General features: G+C 46.7%; 1 protein-coding gene across 17 annotated transcripts in view; it reads left to right on the top strand.

Annotated features, from left to right (window-relative positions):
* Window positions 1–19937, top strand: part of LOC108151182 (neurobeachin) — a 188519-nt gene that overhangs the window by 118744 nt on the left and 49838 nt on the right. For 10 of the 17 annotated variants that reach the window (XM_017279628.2, XM_017279623.2, XM_033386969.1 and 7 more), the window contains exons 1-2: window positions 114–408; window positions 17905–18009. In XM_017279628.2, the coding sequence (XP_017135117.1) occupies window positions 133–408; window positions 17905–18009 (381 nt within the window). In that variant the 5' untranslated portion in view covers window positions 114–132. Of the gene's footprint in view, window positions 1–113; window positions 409–17904; window positions 18010–19937 lie in introns of those variants that run through there. The other 7 variants (XM_033386968.1, XM_017279627.2, XM_017279629.2 and 4 more) reach the window with 1 other exon arrangement.

The following is a 19937-nucleotide window of genomic DNA, read 5'->3' as shown; positions in this document are numbered from 1 at the left end:
ATAAACCGAAACCGAAACCCCTCAAATCAAATCAAATCAAAGCAAAGCAAAGCAAAGCAAATCAAAAGCACACGATATTAATCGATACAAAACAATCAGCCGATAAACATCGATAGAGAAACCGCACAGAACATGGACTCCTTGGAGCGGCTGATGCGCGCCGCCCCGCTGCCTCGGATGCTGACGAGCGGCGTGGTGGCCACCGCTGCAGCAGCTGCCGCCACAGCCGCTGCCGCTGCCAGCGGGGGCAAGGGCAGCGCCGGCATCGAGCAGCGTGCCCTGGTGCATGCCTCCCTGGCGGCGGCCACAGTGGGACGGAAGGGCCGCCACCTGACGGGCACCTTCTGCCTCACCGGCGACACCATGGAGGGCATTATACAGTGTTTGGTATTTCTCAAGGCATTCTCGGTAAGTCGGGACCAGAGTGAGGGTCAAACAACAACAAAAAACACACCCAAAAAAGGAGGGGGGAGTGAGAGATAGAGAGAGGGAGAGACTGGCCTGTTTTTTCCATCATTCCATTCCCCATTCCCATCATCATCATCATCGCCCTCTGCTAAATTCAATTTAGTTTTCGGTGTGCGCTCGACTAAGTTTCCAACAATTTTCCATTCCGTTTTTAGTCTTTTTTTTTTTTGGTTTTCGTTTTTCTTGGGCCTGGGGTTTTGGCCATCAAAATGTGCAATAGGCTGTAAATAGGCAAATACATTTTCAACACACACACATACGTGGGGGAGCGTGTGGAAAGCTGATTTTGGGATTTTATAACTACATTTTGTACGGGGGGAGAGAGACCTTTGACCCACTTTATGGCACAGTCAACCGACCATAAGCCATTCCCCAGACCCCCACACACAGCATCACAGCATCACAGCATCTGTGCCTAAAGATTGTCGCATATTTTCCGAAACACACAAACACTCCATGTATTTTGCAACGAATTTTCCTAACCAATGTTTCCGCTTCTCTTGTCTTCCATTTGCAGGTGAGTTTCGAGCTGTTGAAGAGCGACAGATTATGGGAATCAAAATCAAAGTCTAAATCATAATCAGTATCAGAGGTGCAGTCCCCAGATGTCCAGGTATCCGGATGGGCACGGCTGGCACTCGTATTATGTGTGTGTGGGGAAAATGCATCTCCTGATGGACGCCGATTGCCATGATGCTGATTCAATTATGCCTCAATTCATGGCCCCCGGGCGACAGGTGTAGTGGTTTTCTGATTGGAGGAACGGAACGGAACGGAACGGAACGGACAGTACAGTACAGTCGGCGATTACACCCGTTATTCTATTATATTTTAATCATTTTACCAGCAGGTTAAAGGAATTACCCACTCACACGATATAAAATCGATTAAAGTGCGAATTTTGTTTGGGTTTTTTGCGTGTGGCTTTTGTTTATTCAACTTTTCAATCGATACAACTTTGAGCACTAATTCGATTATGCTTACATGGCCACTCATCCATATGCGTACATGTGTTTATTTTGAATTCCGTAAATTGGGAAATTAAAAAAGCAGTTGATTTTTATGATTTTTAGAGCGCAGAAATGGCGATATTCGATTCATTTGTATTTAGCAAAAGATTCGCTTTGGAATTAATACAAATTCTGTGTGAAAATGATTAATAATCGGTAAGTAATCGATAGGGAATCGATTATTATGATTCGATACCTTCGATTATGCATCGTTATACATTAAAACTATTGTAAATCGATCCACTTTTATGTTATTGAAATTCCCTGACATTCCATGGATGCTTTAATAGAAACCATTCGATAAGCCTGCGAGTAATCACAGTCAAAGGCATACATTCATTCGATAGGCCTTCAAAGCGATGTACCGACAAAGGCACAATCATCTGCGGACGGAGCTGTTGAAGGGATTCTATTGAATCGAAGCGTACAGGACCGAATACGATACGACCGGAGCGTATGCATAATATTAAACCAATTAGTCGATTGCCTCTCGACTGCCTGCCTGACTGCCTGACGAATCGAATCAGTCTGACGGTCGGAGTTCCAATTAGCTGGTACTCGTATTTCCATATTCTTTCTTATTCCCACCTTTAATATGGTTTCGGTCTCGGACTTTACTTATGGATGGATGGGTGTCGTATCGTTGCTTAGTGCCCCCCGGGGCGGGTGCCGCGTGGTTTAATTGAGAGTCCTGGCCCGTATCCGGGTCCTTTTGGCTTTAAATGCACTTAACACCCAATCGGTTCCACCAATATCTTCTCTCCAGAGACAGAGACAGGCAGACAGACGGGAGGCAGGGAGCTAAATGGAGACCGACATCGAGCATCGAGCGCCTGCCTGCGGCAATTGCAGGCCCATTAAAACTGACACATTGCGATTGCTTCTCCCACGTTTTTCCCTTTTTTTTCCGCTGCCAGACTAACAAACAAAAAGAGTGGGAAGAACAGAGACCAAGTGAGATGGAAAGAAGTAAAGGAAGCGGGGAAAAGAAAGGCAGAAATACACAGGACACACCCAGGGGCGGGCGATGCTGTCTCTTCTCACAATCAGCCATAAACAAAGTACAGAGCCAGGCAGCCAGACAGCCAGACAGCCAGCCAGCCATCATGGAGATCAATCTGTATTCGACCGCCATATACCCATTAAAGCGGAGGCGCACCTGCAAGCCATGGCTGGAGGGGCATGCCCCATTTGAGGCGTTGATGGAAGCGACGGCGTAAGCGACTTTTTACGCATCGTTAATTTTGTCCCTGCGGCCTCCACTCATTCTGTCAGTCTCTGATTCAGTCATTCATTCATTCATTCATTCAGCCTGTCGCTCAGGCAGTCAGTCGGTCGGCCTTTCATTCAATCAGCCTTTGGGGGGGGCTGCTCAGCCCGCCCTGCTCTGCCTATCGTTATAATGATGTTGCTGGAATCTCTCCCCGCAGCTCTGTGCCTTTGACATCAACACCATCCACCAAATGCGGCCGTGAGTCGTGATTTACTTGCCCCCGAACCCCCAAACCCCAAAACACCAAAACTTCCTGCCCCCTGCCTCCCACTCAGCTGTCATCCGCTTATATACGGGCACTGGTCCCTGGTCCCTGGGCTCTGGGATCTCTCCTCTGTGTGTGCGTGTGTAAATTTAAATGTTGCACAAATATGAAAAGCAATTTACATAATATCCTGCCAAGTGTAAAATGATTGTCAATTCTGTCTGCCACTGAAGCAGAGCGAACGATGGAGCCAAGTGAATGGAACGAAATGGAAGTGGGAAGTGGGAATGGGAATAGGAGTGGACGTGGTAGTGGTAGTGGAAATGGCAGAAACGGAACCGCATTAACCGCCGTGGAAACTGTGGGAGGGGTCTTAAATCGATTCGATTGGGTTCTTCCCACTCGATTTTCTTCTGCCTCTGATTGCTGTTGTCGGTGGAGAAAATGGCCATCGATAGTGCGACTATCTATGGCAATCGCTGAGTAATTGATGGAAACGATGGACTGATTCAATGTGCAGATTGAAATGCACTTTGGATACAAATATAATAGGTATTCGATTGGTTTCGAATGGCAAGCATTCAACAGATCGATAGTTATCGATATTTGTAGGTTTAAAAACTATCGAACAATTATCGAAGTTATTCATCGAAAATCGATCAAGTTCGATAAACTCCTGGAATGACTAGTATATCTTTTGAATATTTGATTCATTTTTTGTCCATTCGAATTGATATTTTTGAACCTTAATCGATTTTCAACCACTCCCTCGACCCAACCACAGCCCCTGGCCACCCCATTGTGTGGCGGTGGGGTGTGGCGCGTCAACAATTTTTTGAATTAATGATGTCGACGCACATTATGAGGTTCAATATCCCGGATAATGACGACAAATTGCGCAATATTTGTACCAGAGCGAGGAAGAGAGGGCGAAGCGGAGCGGAGGGATGGGCTGCAATGTTGGTATTGCGCGTGTGATTGTGGGCGTTGGTTCCTTGAGCGTCCTTGGCTACTGACTCCTTTGTAGCTGGAGCTGCGGTCAAACATGATTGATGAACGCTAATTAATGTGGCTGCCGTCCTCTGGCAGGCCTCGTCTCGGCTTTGGCCCCCCCGCCCCTCCGGTCGTTTCGATTTGCTCACAATTTGTATAATTAATTCCCATCTCAAGTGCGTTTATAATTATGATGCGCACTGTGTTCGCGACAGCTTCTAACCACCAAGAACCTCTCAACAGCTCAACCACCCAGCCGCACAGCCGCCCAACCACCCAACCGCTTCCCCCTCTCCACCCAACCGCCCACCCGCTGTAGCAGCAAAGTTTTCCCTTTGCCCACCACTCGAGGGCGACAGCAGCCACAACAACAGTGTCTCGTACATCTTTTGTAGTACTCGCTGTGCCTGCCACTTGAGGCAGAGCTAAAACAGTGTAAGGCCAGCCAGCCATAGACCCAAAGAAGTGTGGATACTCTTTCCAGGGTGGGGTGGGGGCGGGGGAGGCTTCTACTGTCACACAGAGAGTGGGATGCGTGTGGCTGCTTTAATTGTGGCCACAAGTGGCTGTCACAGGCCTAAGATACAGTGGGAATTGTGTCTTTCGAGGGGGCACTCCACTATTTCTATGGGTAAATATATGGAAGTACTGTACTGCTGTACAGCCATCAATGAAGGCCATCAGTGCGATGTAACCATCCTAAGAACAATAAAACCTATCGATATTTGTAACTCCAAAAGAACTGATCCTCGAAATTCGATTTATATCGATATTTGTGTCCCACAAGGTCGATTGGTCACCGAAGATAACAATATTTAGGGACTTATTCATCGAAAATCGATTGTTTATTGATATTTGCGTATCGTAAATCCCAGTTAAAAGTATTAAGTCCTTGATTGCAGCATTTTGTGTGTGGACTATCGAAATTATGAACCAAAAATCGACTAATTATCGATTTTTGTGGCTCAGATAATATTCGATGATTTGCTTTCCGAGCTCTTCATTCGTTTTTTCGCTCTCCTTCTCCTTGCCCTTCGCTGTGCAGGTGAGACGCGAACGTGATGCTTCAATCTATGCAAATTTGCATGCACTTTCCAGGAGCGGCAAACACGTCGTGCAGTCGTGCAGTCGAGCAGTTGCATGCCACTGCCACCACCGATGCCACACATGCCCCTAGCCCCAGCTCTTAGTCAAACAGAATCGTTGAGGTGGGCTTTTCTGTCACGAGTGGCAGTTGTTGTTGTTTGCTTTGGGAGGCACAGCCCTTCAAGCACTTGCCTATTATGCAGTCGTGTGTGTGTGTGGGTGTGTGTGTGTGTGTGTCTGCCTTCTGCATTTCAGAAAACCTAAACAGTTTATTAGGCGAAAAACTAAACTCAAATACAAATACAGAAGGCGCACACACACGCACACACATGGATAGTGTTTGTATTTTCTGTGTTTTCGGATTAGATTTATTACACGATGACACGGACATGACACGACTCGACTCTGTCACCACTCCGTCCGTCTGTCTGTCCGTCCGTCTGTCTTCTAGTGTCCTGCCTTGTTTTTGCATTTTCTTTTATTTTTGTGGCACTTTGTGGTCAGTTTTCAGTTTTCATTTCAATTATGAAGCAACTTCACTATCCCTGCCTTTGCCACTGCCACTGCTGCTGTTGCACACACAAGTGGCTGTCCAGATGTGGATTTGCATTTGAATTGGTAATTTGTTCGCCAAGTAAAAGCCGCAGAATACTAAACAGTCGAGAGCGAGAGAAGGAGTGGCATCATCATTGGCTGGTATGGATTTTCATGATTTTTGAGTAGTCCCCCACTGCGTGACTGTACTTTGAATGCACACGAAACATTGCGCAAAGACCCGAAATGCATATTTTCGTCTAGGCCACTCCCTGGCCGATTCAATTGACGCCGGCCCTTACATTCTGGCACTTGAAATTCATTGTCTCTCTGTCAGAGAGAAAGATGGAAATGTTTCGCTAGTTTACAGTCTCCCTTTCTCTCCGTTCCGTGAGAAAGAGAGACGGAGACGGTGACAGGTGGAAAGAGTCCTGTTATCCTTCGTTATTTTGCTCTATCATCCATCTAAATGGATATCTCGCGGACCCTCTAGTTATCTATCTCTGTCTTTCATTCTCCTTTCTCTCTCTCTCTCTCTCTCTCTCTCTCTCCTTGTGGTGTTGTTTTGTTGTTGCACGTACATGTCGTAGACTTTGTCTTTTGGATAAAACTTCACTAAAAAATGAGCATGGCATGGCGTTGAGCATTTAAACTAGCTACAAAAATACCAGCCATGCCCCCCAGCCCCCCCCCCCCCCCAGCCACCTCTCTACGTGAGTGGCATGCAGAATGTGGACACGTGTGTGTCGCTGCCGCTGCCGCCGCTGCTGGTGTTGGTATATGTGGTTGCCAAGACAAAATGCGGCTAATGTCCTTTTTTTGCCCCTACCTATCCGCAGTATTCCATGCCATTTCGCCTGTCGCTCGTTTTTCTATCACTTTTCCCTCGCTTTTCCCTCGCTTTTCTTTTCTTTCCGTTTATTTTGTTGTAGCAGCGTATTATATGTTCTTTGTGTGGATACGAGTATTATGGCATCAGGGCATCGTGTACCCATAGTTTCACTCCAAAACAGACAGATCCCAGACATAAAAGTCCCATCTGGCATAAACACTTGAGAACTTTAGCCCCATGGCCCTTTCGGGGATCTTTCTACACCGAAAAGCGTTCAGTTCTGGAATCTTCAGAGGACATTCAAGAGCACCATTCTATGGAACCTCCCATCCACCGTCTGCTCTTTCTCGATCCTTGGTTTTAACCCTGTTAAAGGGGTGGTCGAAGAGAGATGGAGATGGAGAGAGAGAGAGAACGTGCTGGATGCCATCTAGCGCATAACAATGCCTAGTCCTTTCCGAACTAATTGGCAGACATTCCTGCTCCTGTCGTGGCGATGGTTTTTGGTTTCGGGGTTTGTCGGCAATTAGCAAAAGTTTCACTTACATTTTGAGGGAATTTCTGTGTGCGTGTGCGTTTTGTGATTGAAATTTTGCATTCAGATTCGGTTTCCGTTTCACATATCTGGTAGGGTCCTTTGTATGCGTTGGCTTAAGGTCCGTAAACGGAACTTCATCACAATGGCGGCGACAGAAAGAACAACGAAAGTAAATTATGACACATAGTTTTTGACATTTATGTTGTGTACAAAAGGGCGGCAGAGAGGGGGGGCAATGGCTGGGAGAAACTTATGCCAATTCATTAATTAGTCTGCCACTTGCCATAGCTCCGAAAAATGACAGCGACAGCTTGACAAACTTTCAGCCTTCATCTCTCCTTCCTTCCCTCCCCCTCTCTGTCTCCCCACTTTCTCCCAGTGGCTGCTGCCACATGGTTTGGCTCTCTCTCCCTGTCTCCCCGTCGCCCTGTCTGCCACAAAGTGTGTAACTTGATATGAACTTCTACTTAATAAAAGACTCTTCATGTATGTTGCCCCATCCCCATCCCCTGACTCCTTGTTGCTGTTGTGTGCTGCCAGTTCTTTCTCCCCCTTCTTCTTCTTCTTCTTCTACTTCTTCTATTTCTTTTTTCTCTCCTTCTTTCCACTTTGGCATATTCTATATTCAATACGCGTGACCAGCAGCCACGCAGGACACTGTTTGCTGTTGCTTGTGGCTCGTCGCCTCGTTTCCGGTTTATTTGATTAGTATGTGTGTGTGTGTGTGTGTGTGTGTATTCCAGCAGCTGCAAATATGGCAAACAATTTCACAAAGTGGCCAAAAATGCCAAAAGTTTTCCCCACCGCCAGTCCCCCTACCTCCCCTCCCCCCCAGATCTAGTAACTCCACGCCTCCAACGTCTGACCGAATCGTCTTATTAGCTAATCGTTGACTTTTTGTGCACACCCCCCCCCCCCCCCCCACCCCCCTCTCTGCCACATTTGGCACCTAATTAGTTGGACTTGTCCGTGCCGGAATCCTGGCCGAAGAAAAAACAAATGAATTGAAGCCAAATTCCCATTTGAAGCCATTCAATTAGAGAAGCTCTCCCAAGAACTCTTTCTATGGCCAGGTCTCTCTTTAACGAGCCCCAGAGAGAGCGCACTCCTCTCTGGTCCCCCCTTTCCGTATTCCAAAGTGACCTTATCGCCGCCACACCATCTCCGTGCTCATCCATGCCCCAGGAACGCCTGTTCTCTCCTCTCAAAGGAAGGCTGTAGCTGCGAATCCGTCCTTATCTGCGGCAACATATCGCAGCCGTGTCCTGCTCCTCCTACGTCTTCAAGGATGCCTCCAAGACAAGACTCCGTTCATGTCTTTTCGCCATTCTTTAGGATATTTTCCTCCTTTGGCTTTTCATTAAAAAGTCTACGCCTATCAGACCGTGTAGATCTTTTAACTACGAATAGTCCTAGTCGCTCTCCCCCTCGCCCCCTTTCCAAGGGGTGGGGGCTAGCTTTTGTTACCTTTTGTCTGGAGCGCGGAGAGAGAGCGCAAAAACTGTCGAGTTGTGCAGAAAATTTTATTGCTGAAAGGTGCTAAAATGAAAAGTGCTGATGCCGATGCTGATGCTGATGCCAAATGCTGATGATGCCACGATGTGGAAGATATAGAGCTGCTGCAAAGAGTGTAAAGTGTTGCAGAAACGGGTCGAAGGATAAGGTGGAAGGTGGAAGGCGGAAGCCAAAGGAAGCCCTGCATCTGCAACCCCATCCCCCTCTCCATCCCCATCTACTTCTAGGGCTCTTTCTAAGCACCATTTTCTTTAATTATTTAAATTAAAAATTGCCACAACTTTGTGTGTGTGTGTGTGTGTGTGTGGGGGGGGGGGGGGATGAAGTGTCGACTGGAGCCGCCACTTGGCACAGTTTTCAATCTCTCCCCCTCTCCCCCCACCATCCACCTGCACCACAACGAGACGGGCGCGTTTAATTAAGCAAAGTGGCAGTGGCAGGAGCCCCACCGCCCCTCCGCCTCAGTGCTCCCTCCTTCTGTGGGTTTTTGGCTCTTCAAGAGTTTTGTCTCCTTCGGGAAAGCGACGCTTTTTTTTAATTTTTCTCTTTGCTAATTTTGTCTAATTTTTGCGAAAAAAAAAATAAGTGGGGAAAAAACTAGAAAATGTTGACTTGCAGGAAGATGGCGGTGTTCCCAGGCCGTTGGCTTTTCCACAAATGGGAGACAGAGAGAGAGAGAAAATATTCCTTTCATTTCTTTTGTCTTTACCTGTGCCAAAACGAAGTGGCAGCCAACGCTGCCGCCCCCCAACCCCGCCCCCTGCACTCCGCCGCCACTCTGCGGCAAGAAGGAAGTCGCAAAGTGCTCGCCACACTCTGGTAGAGTGGCGCGCGACGATACTATTCCGTTTTCCGTTTTCCCCTTTGTCCGTGTTTGTTTGTGCAACAAAACGTGGCAACATTTTTCGAGAGTCTGGCAGCGAAGGCAAAAAACGAAAGAGACCCGAGGAAAACGCTGTGAAAAATGCATGAGTGGATGCAGTAGAGCTGCAGCTGCCACTGAATGCCAAAGATACAGCAGCCCAGGAGAAAAGACAGTCAGAAACAGCAAAAAGCAAGAGGAACATGGCCAAAGTCAAGCTAGACCATGGCCAGTCTTAAGGCTCTCTGGCTCATCAAATCTCGAGTGAATCCATGGGCAGGAAGCACTTTAACGCATTGCCTTGGGCATTGCCATATCGCAGGCCTGGAGCCACAGCCACAGCCAAATCTTTTCTCAATCGATAAAAAACAATAAAAAGCCAATAGAAACTCACGGCAGGGGCAAGCCCTAAGCCGTTCATCAATAATCCTTCTCCGTGGCCGAATGCCAGATTAATATCCCGTCATCTAATTTGTTCCAATCCAATCACATCGCTCCCGCTGCCGCTGCCGCTCCTGCGGACCACATCCTGATGAATTGCGGTCGCAATCGGTGTGGCAACAATACGTCGGGGCAGACAAATGCAGCCACTGGCTGCTGCTCGTTCTCGCGGCGGCTTCTGCCTGCTTTTCCATTACTTTTATTATTATTTCTTAATTTTTCATTTTGTTGTTTCTTCTTGGCTTTTGCTCGGGAGTAATGCGTCTCTCCCACTCCCACTCTCTTTTGCTGTGTTGCCCTTTTGTGGAGATTGAAAAGCGCAGTCAAGCAGCCCCCGACCACCCGCACCGCCCCCTTGCACATTTCCCAAATTGAACTCTGCGGCTGGCGTTCGAAAAATGGAGGCTGGTGGCTGGTGGCTGGGGGATGGGGTGGTGAAAATGAACAGGTTTTTCCGGAAAGAACATTTTTTTTTCCTTTCCAACCATTATTATCCCAGACAGCAATCAAGACAAGTGCAGGAGGTTCTCTCCAGCTCACACACCCACCCACCCCCTTTTGCCACCCACCGAAGGGCGGGAGGGGCTGGTTTTCTTTGCCTTTCTCTGGCAGTGTTTTTCTTCTTCTTTTTTCTAAAATCATATTTTACGCTCAATTATTGACGTTCAAAGTCGAGGATGTCGCAGACAATGACAAACTAATGGCCGCCGAGGGAGGTGGGCGGCCCGGCGGGCGGAAGAGCAGTCAAGTCAATGTCAAAGGACGAACGGAGGACTGTCATTTGGCACTTAATAACTCTCAGCGCTGCTCCCCCCCGATGCTGCTCCGATGCTCTTCCTTTCCGCCCTGGCTCAAATGACAATTTGTAAAGCTTTCAATGGGAAGGGCGGCCTATAAAATACACGACAAGTATCTACGGGCACGTGATGATGATTACGATGATGATGATGATGGTGATGATGATGGTGATGCCTCCTCCCAGAGGCATCGCATGGGCCATGGGGGAGTGCTCTGGAAGATGCCTCGCCTCGTAATCAATCACTCAATCAATCAGCAAATAATATGCAATGCAATTTCTCGCCCCGCAAAATGTTTGCCAGTCACAAAACTTCCGCCGACGCGGTGTCGTTGGGTGCCGGGGTGTCGGGGGGAAATCTGTGTGGGGTCGTTTATTGGGGACGTTGATTGGGTGTCCAATCAAGTAAGACGAAATAATTGTAAGACTCCCAGCTCGAATAAATCCCAAATGTAGGCCAATGCGGATAGCACTCTGTAGCATTCTTCTGGGTTTATTGGAGGACACTCTTCCAGCGACCGTGGAGTGCTACTGCATGACGCGTGCACTTCTCAAAGAGCACACAACATAAGAGCTATTTTCAGGAAATTGTTATGGTATTTCCACTGCAATAATGATCCAAAGAGAGGCCTTTTGGTGGCTTTGTTGAGTGGAAAAACTGTTTTAATATTTTAAATATTTTTGTAGAATTCCTTTTATTGGCTGTTTCGAAGTGTGGTATTAGCGGCCGTTTAAATCGATTAAATTTAGTTGAAGATTATCAGGGTTTAAAGAGGATGAAGGCTAGATCAAGCAGAACCGAAGGCACAGGCGATAAATAGGGAAAAAGAGAGCCCAAGCAGCTTGGATGCTTGGATATTTGATGTTTAATTTATGTAAAATATACATTGTACAGGTAGTTATGTTTCGGTACAGTGGGCCGTGTATTGAGAACATGAACTCCAGAATTAATTGCTGATATCGGAGTAATACCCTCGGGACGGAGAAAAAAACTATAAATCAAAAGTATTTCTCATTTGTGGAAATTTCTAATGTGACTTTACATTTGATTTCTAATTTCCAATTTAAGTTGGATTTTCCACATTTATTTTTTCCTGTTTTTCTGTGTTTCTGTGAAATAAATTTTGCAATGACCGAGCAGCTTTTGTGTGGCACCCCAAAACTTTCGATGATTAACTTTTTCGATTAACTCAAAAACTCACACAGATGCACACACACACACACACACACACACACATGCAGTGAAAAGTATGCAATGGAAAAATAGGAAAAACAAACACCAGAAGAGTGTTTTCGAGGGGGAAGGGTAGGGCAGGGTAGGGCAGGGCATGGCAGGGAAGGGAAGCAAAAGGCGAAAACTGAAAACTTTTTCCAGGCGATAAACAATTTTCAGGCATTTTCCGTGTTCAGTCAACGCCCCCCCCCCCAACCCCCTACCCCATCTCGCTCTCTCTTTCTGTGTGTGTGTGTGTGTGTGAGTGTGGATTTTTATGGCATAAATTTATTTTAATGTCTATGCTTAACAATTTTCCCGTGGCAGAACAGCCCCCTGCCCCTCCACTGCCCCGCCTCGACTATGTACTCAATCAGCCTCTGCCTAGCCAAAAGTTTCGTAGCTTGCCACATGCCCCACGCCGCCAAGCCGCCACGCCCCCACGCCCATCTCCTTGGCTTGTGCTGGAGTAGAACTTTTGCATATTGATAAGGATAGCCGAGCAAAGCTTCAGAGCTTTCAGATAGAATAGATTAAAGACAGGAGAGAGAGAGAGAGAGAAAAAAAATGTCGAATTTCAAGAGGGAGGGGGCAAGGGAGGGCTGGTGGGAATCTATACATGTCTCTCGTTCTTTGTTTATTGTTTTTCCCCTGTTTGTTGTTGCCTTGCCATCGCCTTTCCTTTTTGTGCCCAAAAGCATCTCTGATTGATGTCTGTCAGTAATGTGTGTGTGTGTGTGTGTGTGTGTGTGTGTGGCAGGGAATCCTTTCATCAATCTGACAGAACAAAACAGGACACAAGACAGAAAGCGAAAGAGAGTCGGGGGCAGGCAGAAGAGCAATAATTATAGGCGAATATTTAAGCCAAGGGCAATTGTTCGTGATGATAAATGATGATGGGAGTGGCAGGAGCAGCCCCCTCCCTGTGTGTGTGTGTGTGGATCCATCAATAATTTCTCGACCAAAGGGAGCCCTGATCCGACCCGACCCGCAGCCTAATGAGACCATCAGGCAATAGCCGGAGCCGCAATGCCAGTGGCAGCTTTAAAATATTCAAATAGAACAATCAAAAGTAATCTCCCAAGTTCCTTTTGGCTGCCTATGCGCCAAAGGAAGCCCCCGAAGAGGTGCCAAAAAAAAAAACACAACACAACAGAAAGAAAAGTAAAACAATAAAAACTTGAGCAAGAAAATTTCCCCAACGAGCAATTCTTTTATTTCTTCTCTTGGCCAAGAAAAAGTAAAACACACACACACACACACACACACATGCAAGAAGAAGCCAAGAAACGAAACCCAAAACCCAAAACCGAAACTAAAAAGTAACCAAAAGAAAAAAAGAAAAAGAGAAGCAGAGCCGAACAGAAACTGTGGCAACAATTTTTACGTATGATAAGAAGGAGCAGAAAAAGGAGTGGGGGGGGGGGGGGGTGGGGGCAGGGCAGGGACTCGGGGATGAGGCAACCCACGAGCCTGTGTACTTTTCAAAACTGTTTTAAAAGCTTAACCACGAGAAAACTGCGAATATTCCCTAATGACAGAGCGGCAGGCAACGGCAGCTCCACGGCTCCACGGCTCCATGCCATCGTTGCATGGTGTCGGGCGGAGTGGGAGATGCGAAAGCCAGAAAATTCGGCACAAAGTCGAGGGGAATCCGGGGGTAAATGCTGGGCCTAGGCTCTTGCCGCTTCCCCTTAAGAGTATTCCCTAAATTTTTGTTGTTCTTTTTTTGGAGTGATGATAAAGGCCTCGTTTGGGGGGGGGGGGGGGGTCTGGGGTTTAGCCATTCACCATTCACTCAATTGCTGTGAATCTCCTCTCACCAGAGATAGGCATAGGCGTAATCACAGCTCTATGGGGAAACGGAAAAGGCGATTGGAATACGGAAATGTGGAAATGTAGAGGGAATGCAGGTTATCAGAGGCCAAAAGAGAGGAGAGAGGACCATTTCATTGCTTCATTTGCTAATGAATCAAGTGTGACAAACGCTTGGCCTCAAATGTATTCCCTAAATCGATAATTCATTATATTTAAATTCCTTTGGCAGATGAGCATATAGCGGGGTCCCCTCTGAGTGGATTGCAGAAACACTTTGTCATCGGATCTTTGTTACACGCGGAACGAAACGAAATCTGTCATTTTGGCTCTTTGAACACCTGGCTTTTGACGCAGATCAAGTTTCAAGCTATAGATGCAAAAAGAATGAACGAAAACAATTAGAACAGAAAGACAAAGACGTGTGAAAAGTCTTTCTCTCTCTCTCTCAGCCCACTCCCCGCCCACTCGCACACTTCCCGACTCCCGCCCGCCTCTCGGGGGACCCACAAAACGCTGCCACTTGAGGAACTTTTAGTGCGTCTCAATGCGCATTTTAAATAAAATAGAAATTCAATTTACTTTAAATAAGCGCCATGGAGTGGCAGGGGCAGGTGGTGCGATGGGTGCGGTGGGGATAACAAGGTGACAAGCAGGCGACACGTCAATGCCAGAGTTTCCACAGCACAAATGAAACGTAGAAACTCTGAAGCAGCAAGAAAAGCGAGCAAAAAGCCAGAAAATGCGAGAAAAAGCGAAGCGCCACCAAAGAAATATAAAAGAAAAACTTTTTCGAAATGAACTTCAAAATTGACTAAATGTTCTAGAAAAAAGGTGCGAAGCAGCGACGGCTCCCAGGGGAATGTAGGAGGCTTTTCAGCGGATCAGAACAAGCGACGAATATAATTAAGCGGCGTTTAAAATGCTTGTACTAAGAACTGCCGCAGCACGGTGTGGCATGGGCGGCCACGCCTGCCCTAATTGGGGGCAGCGATGGTGGAGGGATGGAGGGATGGATGGCAGCCAGAGCCACCACCACGACAAAACTTTCCACAAAGTTTAATTTAAATATGAATGAGCATTCTCCCCTCGTAGTACCTGCCTTTCGCTGGATTCTGATTATTATGGACTCCGCTTTCGCCTGCCTGGAAGTTTTGCTCGCCATCCTTGGGTCCATACATAATCGGAATTCGTTAGTTTTCCCGGGAGTCCCTGGGAATTGGTTCGCAGCCTGGCACTTTCGTAGCTCTGAAAATACTTCGGTACACAAGAGACGTAGGACAGAGAAGGACAAAAGCGTACCATGCTGCAGCTATATTACAGTTTTCGGCTCGGAAAATGGTCAAATCTTTCCATCTAGAAAGTAGGACGTGGAGGAAGAGGCCAATGGGGAAGATCCCTCAGATATAGGCGGCTATGAAACGGTTACGAATCGGTTATGCATTATTAAATGTTTGCCATGACAAATCGATATCAATGCCCCTTGAACCCTGCTACGAAAATGATTAAAACTTGTTTTCTCATTCTCCATGTACTTCGAGCCACCTGGTGTCGATGAATCCTCGATTTAAATTCTTTTGAAATGTTTGAAAAATGATTTTAAAAAGTTTCAAAGGGAATAGTCTTTTTCCTACTTCAAGGAACATCTCTTGAGCTCATTCTGAAGGCTGAAAATGGTGAGGCTGCTCTGAAATGTCTCTGCCGCTGCCCCCACGTTTTGGGGGCATTATAAATTGCTCCCTAATCCGAGAGGCTTAGAGATCCTTTGCTTGTTTTCATTGCCATCGGATGACGCAGGGGTGAGAAGTGTTCTTGGGCTTTGATTTCGCTCGCCTCGCCCCCCACAGCAGGGATTGTTGGCCATATTGCTGGCACTTCTGCAGCTTTTCCATCTGGCAATGATTTTTGTTGCCAGGTGATAAGGCAAATCGCATTGCCTCTGGCCGTGGCCGTGGCCGTAAGCCACAGAAAGGGATCAGGTGGCCAAGGGGAGCAGCCGGAAAACCTCTGCCACATAATTATAAACAAGCTCAAGTGCACTCACACAACAGAGAGTAGTGGAGCACAGAGAGAGAGAGAGATAGAGAGCGAGGGAGAGGGAGAGCGTGAGACGTCTCCAGTGGAGGCCAGGCGCCAAGCTGGCGGACGCCGTGCCCCCATGACAAAAGGGAAAACTCCTTACGCAGAAAAAAAAAAGGAAAGGAAAAAGAAAAGCGGGAAAAACAAACAAAAATAGACATAAATACAGTTGGGGATTTTTCTATGAGCGTAAAAGAGAGACACTTGTAACACTTCTGCGACTGAGATTGAGAGAGAGAGAGGGAGAGAGGGAGATACATCTCCTTCTCTCTCTCTCTGGATCTCTGTTTCCTCTCTAATCAATTTATTGAATTTATTTTGCTGATTTTATTAAAGCGCGCAAAAAGCATTCGCCAGAAAAGTAGAACCATTTTTCGACAGACAAAATATCTATTGACAGCCCATCGAGTGGGGCGTGGCCATGAAAATGTCCTTCAGGGTGTGCAGGGTGTGTGGTGTGGCGGCAAGTAGATTTCGTTGGCGCCTGGCATAATTAAGTTAGAACCTTTTTTTGCCGCCATCGCAGTCGCCTTCGCTGCCGCCGCTTTGTGACGTGACTCAGGCTCAACCACCCATGCCACATGCCACCAGCCACCAGCCAGCAGCCAGCAGCCCACCCTCTCTCGACTGTCGATTGTTATTGTTGGCGCTGCTGAAAGGGCGCTCTGATTGCTCTCTGCCACAAGGATGTGTCTAGGACACGCTCAAGCAGTTAACACACTCCGTCTGTACTTAGGCTAAGCCCACGAAAAACTAAACAGAATGAGTGCCAGAAAGAGAGTGGGAGTAGGGAGAGAGATGGGGAGATGGGGAGATGGCGAGATGGTTTTACCCAAAACATCCTTGATGCAAGCAAATGGTTCGCTAAATGATAATCCCTTCTCCCATCCACACTCCACCATCCACCATCCGCCATTCCGATTCCCATTCTACCATCCCTGGGGCTGTAAGCAAACACTTCGCTGCTAAGGGGAGGCTTCAGAGAGGGTAATGGAAACCGTTCTCCATAAATAGAGCCATGAAAATCAGATGATTACCCATCAAACAGATTTTAAGTTGAACACAGGAGAAACACCAATCAATTTTATATCGAAATCGAAATTTTTCCCACAATTCTGCAGCGTCCAAACGTTTTTGTCGAGCCACATTAGCTTCGATGGCACTTGGAACGATGGGAATGAAACGTTTTTTTTTTTAAACTAGCGCACATTTCCATATTTATTGCATCTGAAGAGCTGATATTCTGGTTACTGGAGAAAAACCAAACAATTTCATCACTAAATACATTATTTTCACAATTCTTAAGCTTTTGTCGAGTAAAATTTGCGTTAATGGCACTTTGAACGATGGGAAATAAACGTTGAACAGCTTCTTTAGCTTCTTCTTAATGAAAACTGGCGCAGATTTCCATAGGTTTACATCTGGGAAGAAAAACGAGAGGAATCTATTTTTTCTCAGAATTATAAGAATTCCTAGCTTTTGTATTGACTTAAATGGCAGCTGGAACGATGAGAGAGAAACGTTGCACAGCTTAAGTCGGCTTAAGCCCTCCCCACACCCAACCCTTGACTTTGAACTCTTTTGTACCCGATTTGTGGAGAGAGTGGATGTGTGTAACACCCAGAAAGAAGTGTTTCCCATAAAGTATACATATTCTTGATCAGCATCAAGAGCCGAGTCGATAGAGCCATGTCTGTCTGTTCGTCTGTTCGTCCTGTTTGACGCCTAGCTCTCAGCTCTCTCTATAAGAGCTACCAGATTTTGTGCACGGATTTCTGGCATTTCTCAAGTGCATTTCAAAATGTATCGAAAAATGGAAGTAGATAAATTCTAAAATATAAAAAGGAGTCCCAAACGGTTCGATCGGTTATTATATATTATCATAATACATTGTATTAATTGCATAAGTAATTTCGTTTATATACTGACTGAGTGCCGGCTATAATGGTAGAGCTGCGGCCTATGCCGCGGCCTACAGCGTTCCCCCCCGCTTTGAGCTGAAAATGTGATTCATTTTCAATTCAAAACTTTGGCAATTACAAATCTGCTGTACAGAAAACGTTTTTTGGCACTTTTTCCAGTCGAGAGATGAAAAGGCATGAAAACATTATTATATTAAAATTGTTTAAATTGATATTTTGGTGTGTCACTAATTGTTGAAACAGTTGCAGCAACACTTTCCTGGCGTATCTGCATACAGTTTTTCCTCATGTTTTTCCTTCCTTTGTATCGTTTTTTTTCCAGTTGGTCGGCGGCGAATTCGATATGGAATTGAATTTTGTGATACAGGATGCGCAGAATATCAAACATATGCTGGAGCTATTGGATCATTGTCCGCCCAATTTGCAGGTGAGTGTCTCCCCGCCGCCATTTCCCCATTTCCCCATTTCTCCATTTTCCAGTTTGAGTTCCGGATGAAAATGTATTTTATTTCAAAAATACTTTTATCTCTCTCTCTTCCTGTGTGTGTGTGTGTGTGTGTGTCTGTCTGTCTGTGTGTTTGTGTTCGTTTATTTTCGGGTGACTTTTTTAATAGAATTTAATTCAATTCGCGCTGCGGCATCAAAGAAAATGAACAGCCGGCAGCAGCAGGCGGCAGCAGGGGGCGGGGCGTGGCTGCCAAAATTGCGCGTAATGAAAACGCAACATCAACATGAAATGGCTTTCAACTGCTGCTCCTGCTCCTGCTGCTCCTGCTGCTCCTGCTGCTGTGTGTTTTTTCTGGGGCTGCCTTTTTATACCATAACGATGCTGTTGCTGCAATTGGAGCACCGATGGCCCCTGCAGAAGGGTGTCGAAAGATGTCGAGGACTCGTCCTCGTTTCGGTGCCGTTGTGCCATCAAATTATTAGCATGAATGCTAGCAAAAAGGATCCGCTAACTTTTCAACTCGGCATTTCTGTGTGTGTGTGTTGCCAGGAAGTGTTCTCCTCTGTGTCCTGTCGCTCCCCTGGAGTCCCAGGGGCAGACATCGGATGCTGGGTGGAGTAACAGTAACCGTGTCACAGCGACAACAAATCGCAACAAAGTTGTTGCTTAATGAGTTTTCATTTCATTAGTTCTTTGACCCCGAAATACCCCCCCCTCCCCACACCAGCACCCATGCGCCACACGCCACGCGCCACTCTTTGCTTGCCTTTTTCCACGGAAAACTACTCAAAAAGTTATGCTAGAATCAAATGCCAGCACAATACAAAGGCTGTGCTGTCCTGGAAACCGATGGAAGTTGCTTGGCAGACTGGCTTTCCAAGGAAAAGCAGCATGTTGGCCCCTTTTATGCCGCTACCGAAACGAAATCATCAGGAATCACGACCATTATTTCTGCGAATTGTTCGGGAATGTCCACATTTTTGTAAATCAACCAAAATATATGGGGATTTCATGCATATTTAAATTCTGCCAAATATTCGTGCTATTGTGGGGCGCTTTTCGTTTCGTTCGTCGGAATTTTCCACGCATTTTTGACACTTTTTCCGACACCCACCGCAGCTCTTCGTGGGTTGGCTTCGTGGGCGCCGGGAGCTGGGGGAAACCTGATTGTGTGGGCGGTTGGGCAGGTGGTTTCAGAGCTAATGTGCCTCGGCAGGTCCCACTTCTAAGCCTTCCCTGTTACCATCGTTCTTTCACTCCCTCGTCTTGCTCCCTTTCCTCTAACTACTCTTTAATGATATGCAAGTGCGTGTTCTGCTACTGCGGGATGCGTGATTGTGTGCTTGTTTTACCCTTTTCCAGAAGCGGGTATCATTATTCCGCCCACAGGGCCCACCGATGAATACGAATACAATCTTCTTACCCCTTAACCACTTCTTCATAGATCAACCATAGATTCTAGAGGCTGCATCGGAAAGGGTATCTCTTCAGCCTGCCTTTTCCCTTTTCCTTTCTAGCGAAATACCTGTGTGTCTTGTGGGTGTTTGCGGTTGAATGCTGGCACAATTTATTTGGCTTTTTAAATTAATGAAAATTGTCAGTGACAAATTTTCCCCACCCTTCCGCTCTCTCCCTCTCTGTGTCTCTGTGCTCTCGCGAGCATGTGTCGTCCCCTGGATGGCATGGCTGTTGGCATATGTAAAACAAGCATCAAATATGCATCATTTGCGGGGGCGGAGAGGCAGGGCTGGAGGCTGGAGGCTGCTGCCTTCGAAGATCTCTCCAGTTCATTTGGCATGCGTGGCAGGTGCGAGTCCCCCCGTCCCCCCGTCCCCTGCTACGAATTTACAACAATTTTATGGCCAGGCCGCGCATTGAGTAAACATTTTGCATAGATTCGAAGGAGT

The sequence above is a fragment of the Drosophila miranda genome, chromosome XR, assembly GCF_003369915.1.
Source record: "Drosophila miranda strain MSH22 chromosome XR, D.miranda_PacBio2.1, whole genome shotgun sequence".
NCBI lineage: Eukaryota > Metazoa > Arthropoda > Insecta > Diptera > Drosophilidae > Drosophila > Drosophila miranda.
The sequence above is the reverse complement of the archived record's forward strand: the minus strand, read 5'-3'. Positions and strand labels throughout refer to the sequence as shown.